Below are 18,652 nucleotides of genomic sequence, written 5' to 3' on the forward strand. Positions count from 1 at the left end.
ACAGCATAAATCCATCAACAATGGTACTGTTCCAACACTATGACTACCTTCCCCCCAAAATAGTTATGTTATTTAACCATATTTCCTCCTTCACAGTAAGCACATGGGTCTTCTTCTAGTTCTTCTAAAACCCCTCTCATTTAGGCTGACTCAGAACTGCACTGAATTTCAAATCTTTTTTCCTGGATCAACAAGAGTTGAATGTCTTTACTAGCATCTAACACCAACATGAAATCTGTGTGTTCATGTGAACAATATCTTGCACCTGCAGTAATTTCACTGATGGCTTCTCATGTGTCCTTTGAGGATTTGCCTGAGGCCAAAGAGACATTAAAATGTGGCCAAAACAACCTCTCTGTATACAGCTTATTTCCAGATTGGCTTCTGGCATCCTCTACTTAACCAGACTGCTCCCTTGCTTTAAAACACTGTTTGCTTCTGTGGGACTGCACAGGGAGGAAATTAGTGCTCAGGCAGGACCTGGCTAGAAAGCTCTGCATTTAGAAAAGTATACAAACAGAATGGACGTTTGCTAAAATCTACTTTGTGCTAGGTGCAGATCGGCACGCTTTGACCAACAGCATTCTAAAAATGCAGCTATTTTGTACCAGTTTTCCCCTTTCTCCCCCATAGTTTTCCCCTTTCTCCCCCATATTTTTCTTTGTGCAGAGTCCAAATTTCCATATGAGGAGGCAGATAAATCTTCAAATTAATTAACTGAGGCTTCTGCTGCCCACCGACCAATTTCTCAGTATGCTTTCCTGTTGCCTGTCACCAGGCATTTTTGCCTTATTATATTAATGCCACAGTATTTTCAAAAGGCTGTAGTTGTTGGAAACTGCACTTTGAGTGTGCTGCCATGAAGCCTACAAACATGTAAGGTTTCCTTCCAGCAGATCCTGCAAAGTGAGTGTAGGGTTTTTATTAAAGGACTGTAAAACCCCACAGGTCTTGCATTTAATGTGTTCATTTTTCCATATCCCTTAGCCCTTTGAAAGCCTCTGAGTCAACATGTCTACCACCAGAATGAGCCTGAGTGGGAACATACATAACCTTCTGAGGGAGGAATGAAAACCAAAGTGTAACTGACATGCTCTTCTGACACAGCAGCATACCCTGACCCTGAAGCTGTAATAGTTTTCATCCATAGTAACCATGCAGGCTGCTGAGGTCCTAAGGGTACTGCACTGCACAGCTAAATAGAGACATCCCAGGAAGAGGAAGCAGCAGCATATTTCATGCATGCGCACTAATTTCACAACAGATGGCACAGGGACAATGCTGGCTAACGAAGAGAAAGGAAAACATTGCCATTTTGGAAAGATACAGAACTGGTGACTACGCCTGTCACCAAAGACAACCTTGGGTTAAAACCTCTCTGGGGTAGGAAGAGTGGAAAATTATATTTTTCTTACATTTTTGTAAACGTATCTGCCGTCATAGTAGGTGCAGAGATCTGCTGAGCTCTTTAGTTCACACTCACAGATTATACTGTTACGGATATTTTTTCCCCAGTCTGAAGGTCCATTCAGCAAACCACAGCACTGGTTCTGCAAGGAGGAAATAGAGACATGAGGAAAAAAATGGTTATTTGCAGTTCAAGGACAGTAGGAGAGGGAGCTGAGAGCAATAATGAAGGAGAAATTTCCTTTCATCTTCCCCATGTGAAACTTGTCCTAAATTGGTATGTCTCAAACACGCTTTACATTTCTATACCAGTTATAAGAAGGTAAGTGTTCAAGTTTGAAAAAGAAGAAAGAAAGAAAAAAGACCAGATTTTCAGTATAGAGTGCTCAAAAGCATTAATATACTATAAAGCTAGTAATTGCCAATGCTTGGATGGAACTGGAACATGGAACAAAGCTGGGTATAGTATTTTTTGAGAATCAAACCTTCTTTCTACAGGTTATGCTTGCAGAAGGTAAGTAACAGCTCCAATAGCATCCACATCCTGAAAAGCCAGGCTAAAAATGCAAAATTCAGGCACATAAAACTCTGAAATCTAGAAAAATAACTACCTTGAATGATGGTTAGCCCTTTAAATTAGGAATGGACTGAGGAGGTCTGGGCTCCATTTGGGATTTGTGAAACCTAAACCAGGTGCAGTTTCACTTCATGTTCCACTTTATTCAAGCCACTAAAGCTCAGGGGTGCAGACTTGAGTTTGAAGTCCCCCCTCTTTTAAAAAGCAGCTGGAAATGTTCACATAATTTTGTATAAAAGCAAAAGCCATGGGACATAATAAAGCAATCCTGGTCTATTTAAAAATTAATACAGTAATTATGGGATTTTTCATTTTGCTCACCCTTCAATCCTCTCTCCAGGGAGCTGCTTATTATATCAGAAAAAATAAACTGGCTCAGAAGCAGAGGACAGGGCTGGAGGTGGAATGGGGAAGGAGAAGTGAAAATAATATAAGCCACTCAAATATTGTTTCTTGCTTCTTTTCTTTCATATCAGCAGCCTTCAAAAATACAGGCCTCTTTAACCCATCAAAGGCATCACCCATTAGGACTAAAATAAAAGAATAACAGCAGGCACTCTCAGTGTATAGACACAGGTACTAGTGGGAAGGGCAGGGGTCTACACCATCAGTAGTACCAGCGAAATTCAAGGTTACCCTCTATGTGATGCCCAGGAGCAAGGTGACACTAAGTACCACCTTCTGGGGTCCTGCAAGAGGGGGAAGCCAGGTATAACAACAGTGATAACAAACCTCCCTTTTATCATCTTTTTCTTCCCTGCTATTTACACAGTAAAGTGTGGTATTTAATCATTTTGTAGCAATAGGATATTCCAAATGAAATACGGTCCTGCAGTTTTTCTTATCCCTGGAGTAATCTTGCCTTAAAGAGTCCTGGCTAGCATTAGCTAGGAGATACAGTGAAGGAGTAATGTCACTTCAGAAGGGAAAGCTGTAACAAAGAAGCAGGCAGTCTTCTCATGAATGACCTTAGCTAACCGTCAGTCTCGCATGTTGTGTGTCCTTGCTCCCTTGCTCTTATAAACACTGTTGCACAGAGAAATCATCACAGAAAGCCCACGCTCTATAAGGAAAGCAGAAGCCCTTGTGTGGTGTTTTATCTTGCATTTATTTCAGGCCCTTCCCTCTCTCCAGGGAATGAAATTCAAATCTATGGCAAAGTAGCCCTAAAATGAAGCACAGATAAATGTTAGAGATAGAACAGATAGCAACAACCCCTGCCCTCTGTTACATTTTAATTACCATTGTCTGAAACTTCTGGAGCTTCTCTTGAAACACTTTAGATTCTTCTGTAGAACTTTGCAATGAATTCACACTCTCCTGGAGATTCTTCTTAAGGGATGTTTCAATCTGTAAGTCCAAATATTTTATTAGTTTTGGGATAGAAATAAAACTTTGGGAAGACATCAATGAAAATGAAGAATAATACTGCACCTGAGATCGGTACACTGCTCCTAAAATACCTCCTGTGACCTGAAGGATCAGGATCAGAAGCAATCCGATAAAAAACTAGGAAGAAAACAAAAGGGTGAGAAAACTTTAGTACTTTTGACCAAGATGATATCATTTCAACTAAGTGAATGTTAAGCTTTCATGTGCTTGAATAACCATGTAGCTAAAATGAACTGAAATTCTAGCCAGAGCTACTCTAGTTATTCCTTCTTTGGCAATGAGAAAATGGGGTGCTTGAGACAGAGTGTGCTCAGCTGGTAACTGAAACAAGGTGCATGCCAGAGTGACACAATGGGCACTGTGTAGGTGAGAGGTGTTGGGTAGGAGGACGGGAAGGACATTCTAGGAAGACCAGTAAAGAGAGCAACTTGGAATTTATGAAATTAAATGGGATAGGTTGGGGGGGAGGGCTGGCAGAGGGAACTCTGGTGGTGGCTGGATGGGAAAAAAAGCTAGTGACATGTTTGGGGCTCTCTGGACCCTGTCTTCTAGCTGATGAGACCACCCACCATCTTTTCTGTGCTAGAATTCAGAAGGGGCTCAAGCACAAAGTAAGCAATGAAGGCACATGATTATAATCCAGCGTGTGTTTAAACAAAAATGTCCCCATCCTCATTTGATTCTATTTTCAAGGACCTTATCCATCAAAGGTAGTCACAGCCTGTTAAAGGTATCCAAATGTTTTTCTTTCCTACCAACAGCAGCATGCACTGGCTCTCCTTTATGGCACCACAGCACCCCAGAAACCCAAGGATCATGATGATGGAGCCCACGGCTATCAGCAGATCAACCCCTGCAAACACACTGCTGTCTATCTCCAACTCCTGAGAAGAGAGGGGAAAAAATCTTTCAGTCACAAGAAGTAGTTCCTAAAAACATCTGTATCCCCCAAACCAAGGTAATTACTTCATCATTGACAAATGCACTGATTAGCAACCATGGACAAATAAACAAACCTCCAATGCCCCTTTCTTAATCGTTCTGTTGGGGAGCTCAGTAGAGCCTGGTTTTCCACAGTCTTTGTCTCTGCAAGAGATGAAAGTCAATTTCACAGAGTAAATAAAGATCTCTTGCCTTTAAACTGGCTTTCAGTTAGTTTTCAGCAATGGATCTTCACTTTTTACTGGAAGTAGCAAAATTGATTACCTTGAAATCTCTCCTACATTAACCAAATTTTGAAGAAACAAAATCTGTCATTAAAAGGCCAGGAACATACTCTGTGGCTGTTCCTAAGAGAACGCTTCTCAGAGCGATGCTGGATATACTAGAGAAATAGATGCATTTTCCAAAGCACCTTTCTTTTTCTTTTTTTCTTTTAGGCATGATCTCTAATATTACCCTCAAAGATGAGGACTGTATTTTGATGTGTGGGACATTCAACTAAACAATTCATATACCTCAATATTATTAAATATCAAATTATTCAGTTCCCACAGGACTGACTAAGGCCAAAGGCCAAAATAGAGAAAAATGTTCAAAGAATAGTTTCCAGTGTGGCTGGTGCCAAGATTAGCAAAAATGTCTGGAAGTTGTCATATTTATCTTCTGATGGAAATTGCAAAGGTATATAGACAAGTATAATTTGAAGAATGTGTTGTTCTTTCCCCTTCCAAGTTGGACTGAAACTCCTGTTATTTATTCTTAGAAAGCTCTATTCATCTACAGCCAAATCCTTATGGTCTGTTCAATTATTACTCAAGCAAAACATACATTGATTTTGAATGGGAACTTTGCCTGCCTAGAGGCAAAAATGTGACAAAATGCTTTCAATTTTGCTCTCTACTCTTAATGCACATTTTTGGGGGAGTACTAAGTGTCACTTCAGGAAACCAGTTTAGAACACATTCAGGTATGCTTTTCTGATCAGGAAATCTCCCCTAGAATAAGAAAGGATAATAGTGGTTATGGTTTTCCAAGCTCCATTGTACCATCTGAGCCATCATACTAGACATGGTCAACTAGCAAGTATGGAAAATTTAGCTTATAAAATTGTCATTCTTCCTCTTCCACAGCAGAGAACAGCAGAGCTCTCCATCGTGACCTGGTTTATCCTATGGCACAAAGTTATCATGAACTGAGTTCTGTTGCATCCATCCTCTGCCAAACATGAGACATCTGGGACTGACTAAGAGCAACAGTGTCATTAGCCAAATGGCAGGAAATATATAAAGTTATCTTCTTATCTCCACCATCTTTTTATTTCCAGATAGGAAAATACTGCCTTAAGAATTAATGCTCTTAACTGACAGACTGCAGTACAGCAGCAGGGAGTGATCTGAAGATCTGCAACTTAATCTATGCTAAAGACTCAAACTGAAAGCTGGAAAAGATGCTTCAATTCACGCCTCCCCTTTTTTTCACTTCTACGGCCAGAAAACCTTTTTGGATATAGAAGCAAGCAAATTACATTTTCAAATTCATTTACATTTCTATGGCCCAAATTCAGAAGAAGAAATATACTGCTTATACCTTAGAGTCAGGTTGTTTTTCTCATTAATATAATAAAGCACCACCATACAAAGGTTGCACAGTGCCCTTCAGAGAATCAGCAACAAGCTGTGAAATCAGCTTCTCTCAAGGGGGGCAGAAAACATGCTGTGAGTCAGAGGCCAGTGCCACTGGGACCACGTTTGGCAAAAGATTGTCAGGGCCCACAGGACCAAGGGCCTTTGCATCAACAGGACCAGCTGCTGCTGCATGTCTGCAAGATCAAGGGCTCCCCAAAATTGTATTTTCCCTAGCTTTGCAATAAAGGAAAGTCACGAAGCCTGAAATAATCCAACAACCCAGATAAAATCCATGAGGGGAAATCAGGGACTTGCTTCTCCCCTCCAGGAGGGCTCTTAGGACATTTTATTCGTAAATAAAGATTTTTGAATCTCTAAAACTTTTTTTGTATAAATATGAGGGGAAAGGGGTAAAATGCTTTTTAGGAGCCACTGAAAAGAAAGGGAAAATCCTTGCTCCCTTTCAAAGTTGTGGTTACTGGGAAAATAAGAATTGTGTTATTGAAGATAGGGAGAAAGGTAAAAACATTCCCTCCAAACAAATTGAAGTAACCCTAAGAATATATATGACTGTACTATTCTAATAGGGAAAGCCTCTGAAAGTCTAGGAGCCACAGGGCTCCTCATTATTCTCTCTAACACTGAAATCAATATCAAAATCATCATTAGTTTTCTTTAGAGGAGACACGTCATCCAACAGAAATCTGTATGCATCTGCAAGAACCTACATTAATAGCACTAAAAGACACTTCTTGTAGTCACATGTCTCTGCCTACATCAATTACTTTACTCAACTGCCTGCACCATCTTATTTAATCTTAAACATCATAAAATGCATTAATCTTTACCCACACAAACCACCTCAACAAAAACGTTAAAAGTCTATGGAAATGAAGTTGTGAATTGAAAGCGTATGTAGTGGTTTCCACATTTGACATGGCTCTGGTATGGCTGTATGCATTTACCTGCTGAGCATCTTTGCTAACACGTATCCATATAGACACTCCCAAAATAACGGAACCACACAGCTGCAAGAAAAAATAAAGAATGTTTAGAAAGAGCAGTGATTTTAGATTAATATTCAGCATCCAAATTGCACCAGATGCTGGCCAAAATTCTGAAATCATTTGCTTGGCAAAGTGAAAGAAACATGATTTGCTGGAGAACAGAACATTGATTTGTATCCAGGAAACTTCATAAGGGTAGTTAAATCTTCAGTTATGCACCAAATCCCTGATGTTTCTACCTCAGAGGACTCCACGTTTCCTTGATGATTTATACATGTGGTTGGGAAGCACACAGAAATTCTGTCAGATGAGAGAGGAATACAAATTGCTATTGTATGTATATAACATGGCTGTAAAGAACATTGTTTATTGTATAATGGAAACACGAGATGGAACATGAGATAAATGGAACATGAGATTTGATAAGAGACGTTTGTATAAATGTTGTTTTTAGAAATATTCAGGACACATGTCTAGAGACTGCTCACTATGGTAAAACTATCAGGAACATGTCCAGATAAAGTCTGCAGTTTCTATTGCAACAATATCTGGCCATCTCCAGTCCTTAGAATATACCTTCTATAAAATGCCCATAGTTATTATTTTCATTACACTTTTACAGAAAACTATGATCAGTCATGTACATGCGAAAGTTAGACTGGGATGACTTGCTATAAGATGTTGAAATCAGGCATATGAATCCCAGGTCCAAATGCATTCCTTAATCACTAGTTGTTCTCTTGTGCTCCTGTTTCACTGATTGTTGAGGTACCATTCCACTATGCGCCAGTCACTCTATTTCTAACCTTGTCTGTGAGGATTCTTGTACAGAACTTCTCTTTATTAAGTGTTAGAGAAAGGTAGTTAAGAGTCTGATCAGATGAAAGGGTTGTGCCTGCTGAGATGACTGGTAGGAAAGAGAAATCACTGAGAACCAGGGAGTAGTCATGCTTAGAATTATCTTCCTGTAAGTCATTAACACTCAAGTCATAAACAGTCCTGAAATGTTGTTATTAGCTTCCCATGAAGACTGAGACTATTCCTAATCTTTTAAAATTAGAAGAGCTATTTTTATATGTTTTAGATATTTTTTCCTAAAAAATACTTTCCCCACAAAAGATTTCATATAATATTTAGCATCAAAGACCATAATGACTTAAGCAGATTATTTAGTATGGAACAGAGCCAGCACACAGACATGAGTACCACACATTTTCCTGTTCTAAGTAAAGCTGCTACAAGTACATTTTATACATGAAAAGGAAAGTTGTACAATCGATGACAACTATATCATGTAATCGAATTTAACTAGAACTCCCAAGTGAAACCTTCTGATCCCACTGAATCTGCCTGGAAACTGATGGTATCGTATGACTGTATATTTGGGTCTTGTTCAGCAGCACTATGTGAGCCATGTGGCTATGCACCAGATAACATGGGCTCACTAATGTGAAAATTTCCACTCAGGCAGCTCTTGCTACAAATCCAAACAGAATTTGGCCTGCTGCCTTATTTGTTACAGAGGACCTCCCACAAAAATACAGCACAGTAGTAGAAGTAAATATAGCTGAATATATAGGAACTTAGGAATCAGATGGGAATGATACAATATTTACTTCATTCAAAAAAGAAACACCATTAATAAATGAAAATTTTTAGTGAGGTGCATATATTTTAATTATAAAAATAAAGTTGGTTTAGGTTAATAAAAAAATGATCCATTTCAATAAAATCTTAATGTTTTGTTTCTGTTTATTTTCAGACTATACAAAGTGTACCAGATCACACAAAGAAAAGTTTTGAAATAACAAATCAAAATGGCCTGTTCCCAAAGAGTCCACATTGAACATTTCAAGTTTGCTGGAATACTCCATCCTAAATATTAAGTTCTTTTAAAATAAAGTTTCAAATAAAGAAATTTTAATTTCAGGAAATTTCATTTTTAATAAACAAGTTTTTTCCAATGGAATAAAAAGATCTTCATGAAACAGTCCTCACCCATTTTCCCAAAACTAGATGGCGGTTGTAGTTTTGCCTCAACCCTTGACCAAGAATCAGTGACCTTGTCACACTCTCATAAACTAATCAGGAACAGGACTGTTGTCTCTCAAATTCAATCAGTCCTTCTCATCTTGAGCCCTTCAATCCTAGTGTAATGAAGAAATACAGCCTAGGTAAATTAGTGTCACCTCAGATGAGCCTGCTGTGACTCTGGACCAGTGGTATATTAAGACTCCGCACTTCTCAGACACAGGAATACCAAATCTATGGGGAATTCCCTCCACTGGCAAACACATTTTAAGCAACCAATTTAAGGGTATCAGGAGGAGCTTCCTACAAGGTTGCTCCCATTCATGAAAACATTTGACTGCTGTACTTCCTTAAGATATTTGAAATTAACAGTTAGGAAGGTCCTACAGAGAATATGGTCTATGGCTTATCATACCTGCTAAGCTTGTGCTGCTTAAGATGTAAGGTAAGGGGAAGGGGCCAGTTTGGTTGTAGATGGGACTGCCATCCTGCTGTCAAAAACTGATCAAAGATTGCTCTGCTACTGAGGGGTTGCCTCAAATTAGGATCAGAAATATTTAGTGAAAAAAATACCAATTCTATAATTTTGCATGCTGTGAAGTAGCAGCAGATGAGACTGGATATCCTGCAAAGTTGGAAGAGGGGAAAGAGGAAAAATCCAACCTATATGTCAGGTTTAATGCACAAAACTGATTTCATTTTAACTTAAGGACCATTAAAAGTTCTATATAGGCACCAAGCTCCAAAGTACAGGTCTTCAAAAAGCCATGCTCAGCTTTCTTCCACCAAAGTGGGAGGTTGGAAAACCCTATGCACATGCTCTTGGGACTGTAGATTCCCACAGGGCACACTTCATGTAGTGAAGCCAGAGCCATTTTACAGAGCTATCTTGGACTGTTCTAGGGGTTACACACTTAGTGCTGTGCTCTAAGAGGTGTCAAGACAAAGCCATCAGAAGGCTGGAAAACCCATTCTCAAGTGCCCTCAGAAGGGACACTCCCAGAGATACTGCAATGGGCTTAAAATGAAAGGACTCCAAGTAAATATGCAGCCATAGCTCTTGTCTAGTTAAGGTTAAAGTCACCTTCAGTTCCCACTATCAGTTTAATTTTGCCACTTGCCAACTACCTTGTGTACCAGGGAGAGTAGGTGTAAGAACAGTGGTGGTAAAAACATCATTGTTCCCTGGGCTTTACTATGTCAATTTAATGATTACCAGGAATTAGAGGAAGGAATGTGAATCAAAGAATTCAGCTTCATTGTACTCTGTCAGCAAATGTTCCTGTTTGCACCATGCCTGTTCTTCCCTATCTTGGTACTGTTAAACATCTTTTAAAATAAGTAACTATAGCTACCTTCCTGGCCTCTTCTGTCCCATCTATGCAGTCATATACACAGCAAATACGCTCAGCATATTCTTCCCCAGAATAAAGTACTGATTTTCCTACATTTGGCACAAAGATAGGTTTGGGAAGTTTGTTCTACACCTTCTTGTTTCCTGAGCTTTCCAGACTGCCCCAGGATCACAGCCTCTGTTTTTACCTAGGAAACCCATGCTGCCATTGGAGGCTCAGGCAGGGGCATTATTCACATGTTCATTCCAGGAGCAGTTTGGAGCTTTTCTGATGCTACTCTGAGAAATTTGCCTATGTTTTTGCTTACAGTAAATACAGATGAATGTAGACAGGATAAACTTCTTGAGGTGCAGGAATTCCAAGTCAGAAACTATGGACTCTTTTAAATACCGTCATAGAAAAACTTCAACAGAAATGTCAGCTATTTTCAATTTGCCTTGATGGAGATGGAGGAAGTAGGTGGGAGGAGGCAGTTGAAACCATCACTGTCCTGTGAGGAATTCCTTTGTGATGTCCACAAGAAATCAAAGAATTTTGCTAATTCTTCTCATTTTGGCCAGCCACAAGTTTTCCAAGGCTACTGTTTGCAGTCCCTTTTGAATGGTATCACATTTTCACTTGAAAAAAAAATCTCTCTTGAGGCAAAGCCCATAACATGGCTGTAGTTCTGCTTCTGATTTCAGTGAACTTCTGGTGAACCTGACAAATCTCTGTCAGGAAAGCTGACAATGAGGTTGAACCATGAAATAAATGTTCTTCAACTCAGACCTTTCCAGATCTTCCAAGACCTGAAATTCTTGCAAACCAGCTGAGATGTGGTCATTCAAATGACACCTGGAAACCTGCCTGCTGCCCTGTGTTGTATCTGCCTTGATACAGCTATTGGCAGTACTGCCAGCCCATACCATTTTACAAATGTTTACTGTCCACCATCAGAAACTAATTATGACACTGAACATAAAGCAAAGAACCACGAGAAGGATATGAGAAACATCTATCAATTAGGAGGCTAAAAATACAAGTGAATTTTCTGTATCTTCTGCTGCAACTACATTCTTAGGAGTATGCCATTTGGATGCAAGCAGGAGACCATAAAAGCCAGAAAACGCCACATTTTAAGTGGAGAGCCTGTTATCTTCTGACTGAAATAAGTGATGTCTCTTGACATGAGGGGCAGGTTATGGGCAAGGGACAGACTTACGGCTGGTCTACCTTTGAATGTGGAGGGAAAGCTATTTTGAAGGAAAAGACAAAGGGAAGGGCAAAAGTTAAACATATTCTCCTCTCCCTAATTTAGAATCATACTCTGTTTCCACTTATGCTCTATTTTCTTTACAATTCCTTCAACTATGGCTTTCAGATAATGTTGAACACATTTCATGCATCACTAATAACAATTTAAACACCAACTTACCCAAAATAAGAAGTTGAAGAAGAACATTGAGTACTTCATGCAGCTGCTTACACCCGCCATTTTCAACAAGCTGAGACAAAAATGAGCACTGCAGAAGCAGCTTTCCTGAGAACTTGACCTTGATATAAAAGTTGTTGCTGTGTCTTCAGAAAAACTGTCAAACCACGTCAAATACGCTGTGCTCTGCCACTGAAAGCAAAAACTGTGACCAGGGCACTGACAATTATTTAAATAGTTCGTATTCCATAGGTAAACATTAACCAGAGAGTTGGGGAAGCACTGCTAGGTGTTATCACTCAGTCTCCAGACTCTTAGAATGTCCTTGTGATTTGTACTTTCCTACAGTCCTGTTAGTCTTGTCCTACACCTCAAAAGTAAATAGATAATGCAGCAAAGTCATAGTTTCAAGAGAAAGGGAAGTGAGCATAAAAACATTTTACAGACCTGCTTTTGAGAGGTGGAAATGATTGTTTTTCTTAATGCTTTTAAGTTACAGGGTTTACTCGACCATTGCCAACATTCATTCAGTCATGTTCACTCTCCCACTCCAAAGGCTCAACTGGAATAAAGGGATGAGTCTGAGCTACCCCACCAGAGGAAGGGTAAGGAATCTGCTGTCATTTTCTCAGTCTTGGTGTCTACTTCAGATCCTTTTCCTCTTCCTCACTAAATCAGGACCTGAGGAACCTGAGCACTGTGGTGCACAAAGCACCCCACTGTGCAGGTTTCCAAAAGTGTTGTGAACCCCAGCAGAGCAATCACAGTTCTGGAAGCAAGATGCAGGATACCGCTCAGCAACAGGAGCTAGATTCATCCCAGAAGACAAGGCAATAAACCTGTTTCATTGGTTTTGGTTTACGTCTTGTTTGTTTTCTTTTGTGCTCTTCAAGCTAGGAATCCTGAGGGGAAAATAAAGGTATTGCTCTGGTTTTTTCTATCAATCAGCTCACTTTCTGGAGAAGTCCCATATAGCAGTCCTTAGAAGGATGAGGGTCAGACAAAGGTTCTCCCCTGAGTTTGTCATAAAAAAGAAGCTTTATTTTGCAGGTGAGCACAAAGGATTTAAATGTGAGAGATTAAGAACATGCTGGACTGAAGTGATTTATGAAGGCCCCTTGGCCCAAGCCCATTTTTCAGTCTTACCGTCAGTTCCCATTCTTCAATTCTGCTGTCTGTATTTGGGGGACAAAAAAAAAAGGAAGTGTCAGCATGTAGAGCACCTGTAGATGGTGACAAAAAGAGCCTGGGTTTTGCAGGATTCACAAAAAAACAATCTGCTCTACACTGAAAACAATTTCCTCTAGCTGTTTTCTAAAACAGCTTTTAATGAAGGTGTGATGTTCTAATCTCTCCATGCACTTTCATTAACTATATTTAAGCAGACACAACCGATCCCGTTTTTATGAGTGGCTTCATACCTGCCTTTGACTTTCTGGGCTCCTTTCTGGAGTAATACTCTTTTTTTCTAACTCTAGGCGATTGGCTGACTGAGTAGCTTATTTCACAATACCCACCCTGAATCTGAGAATGTTCCTAAAAATAATTGTGCTCATGAAATACAGATTTTGTAAGGACTGGGAGAAACAACTGTGCGGTATGGTTTAGATCTAAAGCACTCAACAAATAAGTAAGTTGAGAAATGTGGGCGTCTTTATGGAGGGATGCCATAGCCACAGATGAATCATGACAAAAGTTTAAAGGGCTATATAAAATTGTATGAAAAGGGCCATGAAGGGTAAGAAAGGAACCATAGATGATGCAGGATTTGAAGAGGTAAGTATAAGTGTCTGTATCAGTAAAGTAACTTTATTATAAGTGGAGTTGGGAAACAGCATTTTATACCAAAAACTACACAGCTGTAAATCTTCACACACATTAGATGCTCATTAAAGAAGGCTTGAGCCTTCTTTTTCCCTTTTGTCTGTGAGATGCTTAGCCCAGGCATTCAGTCACAAATGTCTGAGGGAAACTGTGCTAGGGCAGTAATAATATAGAAAGCCAGAATGAGCATTCACACACACACTAGCCGGTGTGCAAGGACCTTTCATGTGCAAGAGTCCCGCTGCCTCTTTGCCTCTCCACTCTCCCTCACAGCGCTCTTGGATTTTGGGCAGGTAGGGATCTGCACCAGCAATGTCCTGGAATGACTCCCAGAAGGATATACAGTCATGGCTGTCGGAGGACCCCAGGCCTGTCTGGGGACAGAGAGCTCTGCAGCATCTCTGGACCTTTCCACAGCCTGTATCCTCAGGAGGTGTAAGCCCAGCACAGATGAGTTTCTCATTCATCCTAGGATGTTTAAACAGCTGAAGATAGATATGATTTAGATCTGAAACCCATTTTCATTACAATTTTATACTTATGGCTGTGGATGTTGAAGAAATTTGACGGAACTTCTGAGGTTCCTTTTTTAAATGTGCCTATTGAACATTAACCATAAGTAGGTTCTGGTAAGATCCCAATTCCTCCTACACCCCTCAAAATCTGCATTTTATATGTTTACTGCACTCTTTAGAAAGAGCAAAAATAGTCTTTCTTAGGACCTGATATATGCTCCTTTTCTAAGATGGTAAATGGAAAATAACGTAAAAGTTAAATACATTTCCTAGTGGGTTTCCAACGTGCTAAATATAGCTGCTGAATAGAAACTCAGGATCTGAATGTACTATAATTCCTACATGTTTCATATCTATATTTAATGGTATCCAAACTCAAAATATGTCATCCAACATTAGAAGCAAACAAATAGTTTCCATTAAATGACAGATTTTCAAGTTAAATCTTCTGTACGAGTTGATTTCTTATTTCTTGGCTATAAAGTGCTTTTTTATATGTCTTGGAGAAGGGGAAAGCCATGTTTATGGCACAGATGATGTTTGCAGTTGTACCTACAAGTCCGGAGGTCATGCAGATAATTGAAGAGGCCTATCAATGACAGTAATGGCATGAGAAATTTTGGTGCTATTTGGCTGCATGTGAAATTTCTCCCATTACCCCTCCCATTACCGTAACTGTTTCGATGGTCTGCTGTGCTCTCCCAGTAACAAAGCCTATGCCACAAACAGCTGAAAAGCTTATTTTCCAGTAAAGGAGTTGTAAAACCCCATTCACTTACTGCTCCTCCTTACAGATTATAAGAGAAGGATTATCAGTGCACATCCTGGGTGCAGCACAAGGTGGGAGCCTCTGACACAGCACACACAACTCTCCACCACCACAGGGGACATGCTGACTTTGCCCGCTGTGTCACACAAGAAACCGGAAAGGGAGAGGCATATCTTGACAGAAAAATAATGCCAGTACACTTGCAATGAACCTGGAATAAAGGATCCCCCCTTTGACACTTCCCAAGCAGCTACAGTTGGTTTTATAATGCTTTTATCTTCTTTCTCCTCCAAGCCTTTCCTCACTTTGTGCCTCCTTCTGCTTTTTACAACCTCCATTTCCCTTTGTGAGGTGCCTGTCCATGGTCAGGCTGTGACCAAAGCCCCATATGGAATTATTCACCATATAGCCAGTCATACATAGAGGTCTAAACAGGCTTGCAAAACTGGTTTGTCCTGGCTAGCAGTCGAGCAGTTTGAACAGTGGCATGTGGATAGTGAATAATAGAATTTTGTTTGCCATTGGAATTTCTCCTCAGTGTGCTGTTAAACACAAAATAGAGGAGATGGATAAGAACTGTATTAAGCATGGAGCTTGCAACCTCAAAGGGATCAGCAGACCTCTGGATCTGCTGAAACAGTAGGGACAGCCTATATAAGCTGTGCAGAGACAGATCACAGGCTGTCACAGCATTCGACCTTCAGCCAAATGCATACTTCACCTCTTGAAACTTCACCTGTTGCTCTAAGGTCTCTAATCAATACAAATTTCTGCATTTCCTGATTAAACTCCTGTCTAAACAATAGTGTAAAGTAGTGTAAAGTTTCACAATAACTTTCTCACCCCTGACGCCAGGTGAAACAAATGCTGCGTGCCATGTCCTTTCTTTTCCTCCCTCCTACCACATCGTGAACTGCTACAGGGGTAAACAAATTTGTGTCTTAGAGCAGCATCTGGAGCCTCTCAGTTTCCTGTGGGCTATATGAGTGAACTGGGCACCAGTTAGTGTCATGTCATAATGTCATAATTGCCTGTTAGGGCTTTTACTTTTACTTTGAAATAATAGGTGTTTGTAGCCATTAACAGTGTAAACCCTTTCGTGATAATGATGTTCCTCTGCACTCCAGACAATAAAAATGAAAGCTCTTTCTATAAAAGACGCAGCCTAACACGAGTTGCTGAGCAACCCAGCTTAGAAGAGGCAGTGGCCTGACCACCAAAACAAACCTTAACATCTATACACTAACACGCAGGCAAATCCTGTCCCATGCCAATCCCAGCTGCATAGCACCCAGTGCTCTCCACTCTTTATGACGCCTGGAGAAAGGCAGCACAGAGGTAAGATACCCTTCATACTAGAACAGGCACTTAGAGGGGGGGTCCTGTGGCCCAGGTGACTGTGTTGGCCACTGGGCTCTTGGTCAGAGGTGCGTTGTGCCTTCCCTTTGACCACACTTCTCATATTAGCACTGGAAATCTTGTCCCCAGGGAGGGAGTTTGAATGTGGGCATGTCTTCACAAAAGGTTCCTATTCTGACAAAAGAGTTTCATCAGAAAATCCCCAGCCAGCTCTGTTCTGAGCTCCTATCCAGGCACTCCATGGCCTCACGCCAGTATCAGTCATATGTTCCTGCTTTAGCAAGGTCTAGTGTCTCAAACACTCTCACTTCCCCTAAAGCAACAACTCTTCCACTAGAAAAGAAACCTCTTGCAGCAGGTCTGCCCGTGATCCGCTCTCCCTCCCAAAGGATGCAGCCTCCTCTTCCCATACACCACCAGTTTTCTTCTAAGCCTTTCATACAAAAAACTCTCTGAAATACAGATCTTTAAGCTTTCATTGATATTTGACTCATATTGAAATAAAAGAAGTCCTTAAGTACGAATAAACTCATGTACCTAATCCACATATCTTTCTTTTCACCTCCCCGGCCTCCCCAGGCCTTTTCATTTACTGTTAGCCTTCTTGGCTGTCTTACATCCTTTTTGCTCATTTATGTACTTCATGAAATAAGCTCTTCTTTTATGTCAGGGTTTATGTCAGGGATTTCCTATTTCCCAATGCCTGGTCAGGATTCATTTAAACTATATGTCTCCGGGTCTAAAATATTTTGTTGGTTTCAAAATGGATACATCATTGATTAACATGTTAATCGGTGTCAGTAAGGGTTTTATTATCTAGCCTGTAAGTATATTATCAAGACTAACTTTGTTTAAAAAATGCTTGCTAAAGAACCAACACTGAATATGATTCCTGTAGGTTTGTACCATGTAGGCAGGGCTCAATGTACGGGAGCTGTTACTAACATAAAAGGTAGTAATTTTGACCTCTGGCATTTACAACGTATCTTTAAACCGTCTGTGCCATAAAGTACAGATTGCTGTGAAGAAAGATGCCTTAAAAATATAGAGAACAGCCTTTGTCAGTGAAGAATCAAAGGGCTTCAGATACATCTTTAGACTATCACCTTGTTTTTCAAGCAGAGGGGAGCTAATCTAGGAGTGTTTCTCCTGGAAAAGGACATGCATATTTCATATTCAGGTCTAAACATTGGGAACTTGATTCTGATTTTGTTTATGCCTGTGTAAATCTAAAGATGTTTATAAGGCAAGTCACTGTCAGTAGAGATTAGAAATTATATGTGTAACCTTCCTCCCTGCCCTAATTTTTCCAGGGGAAAAAGAGTAAACCTGCCAGAAAAATGTGACACTTGTTCTCTGAATTTTTCCTGCTGCCCTCCAGCCATGGGTGGGAAGTACCCCAATGGTATGGGGCCCAGACAGGTATACAGTTGCTTAGTGTTCCAAAAATCAGATGCTTAAAGGTTAAAAAATGAGAACTAAGTAATTCTGTTGTTGTTTTATAGACATCAGTTATGTAACTATAATTGTATTATTCCCTATAAAGATGCTTTCTAAATGCCTTATATGAAAACTCTACATAATAGAGGCAGGCAGGCAATGTGGTCACCAGTTATGTTTAGAATAAGTACACTGGAAGTACATAACATCTGTCATGAAATTTTGCTCCAAAAATGCAGATTTTGTATTTATTTTGACAAGCATATTTCTTGTATTTCAGGATAATATGACACTCAATCCCCACTTTCACTGAGGCATACCTCTATTTGGCATAGTAAGTAGACACATACAAAAATTAAACAGCAAATATAAGTAAGCAAGCTTTAGCTTTCAACATTATTAATTCCTTAAGTTTCATTTGGGATAAAACATACGTGCTCTGCAAGTTGAATGGGAGCTTCTTTATTTTTCTATGGTTGCTGTAGACAAAGTGATGTTATCAAAATAACACTACACAGCAAGCGAGCTACGGGCTTCACAACCCCCTGAAACTTGGGGATCCTCTGGGACTATTCTACCAGATGTGTATAGTCTTTTCACAGCCCAGAGAGGAGTTTCCATCAACTGTCATCTGCTCACTGACCTTCACAATCCCGCTGACATTAAACGTTGCTGCTCTGCAGCACTCTGTGGACACTCGGGCCTGTCCTGATTCAGATAGTTATACTGCTTTTTCAGTTTAATCCCCTCACACGCAAACCTTTGATTTCTGCCCCTGAGTGCTATTTTTTACAGAGCTGGAATATGAAAATTCTATCATTTGCAGACTATAAACATTTGCTGAAAAAACTCGTATTTTCATTCCCACTCATCTTTGTCCCGCAAGTGCTATTCATTTATCCCCTCTATACATAAAAAAGCTCTTTTCTTTCCAAATGTTTTTTCTGCAGCTGAAAGGAAGGGAAGAGAACTGAAGAGTATTACTGAAAACATTATAG

The 18,652-nt window shown here is 40.0% G+C and overlaps 1 protein-coding gene across 1 annotated transcript in view; it reads right to left on the reverse strand.

Annotated features, from left to right (window-relative positions):
• The window catches only part of TSPAN8 (tetraspanin 8), a 15,211-nt gene extending 3,401 nt beyond the window's left edge, over positions 1 to 11,810 (reverse strand). Inside the window, exons 1-6 of the mRNA XM_010020609.1 lie at positions 11,751 to 11,810; positions 6,909 to 6,971; positions 4,132 to 4,260; positions 3,419 to 3,493; positions 3,227 to 3,334; positions 1,416 to 1,550 (exon numbers count right to left, since the gene is read on the reverse strand). Of these exons, the coding sequence (XP_010018911.1) occupies positions 1,416 to 1,550; positions 3,227 to 3,334; positions 3,419 to 3,493; positions 4,132 to 4,260; positions 6,909 to 6,971; positions 11,751 to 11,810 (570 nt within the window). The remainder of the gene's footprint in view (positions 1 to 1,415; positions 1,551 to 3,226; positions 3,335 to 3,418; positions 3,494 to 4,131; positions 4,261 to 6,908; positions 6,972 to 11,750) is intronic.
• Between the last annotated feature and the right edge of the window lie 6,842 nt (positions 11,811 to 18,652).

This window comes from Nestor notabilis, unplaced genomic scaffold (assembly GCF_000696875.1).
Source record: "Nestor notabilis isolate BGI_N333 unplaced genomic scaffold, ASM69687v1 scaffold19918, whole genome shotgun sequence".
Classification (NCBI taxonomy): domain Eukaryota; kingdom Metazoa; phylum Chordata; class Aves; order Psittaciformes; family Psittacidae; genus Nestor; species Nestor notabilis.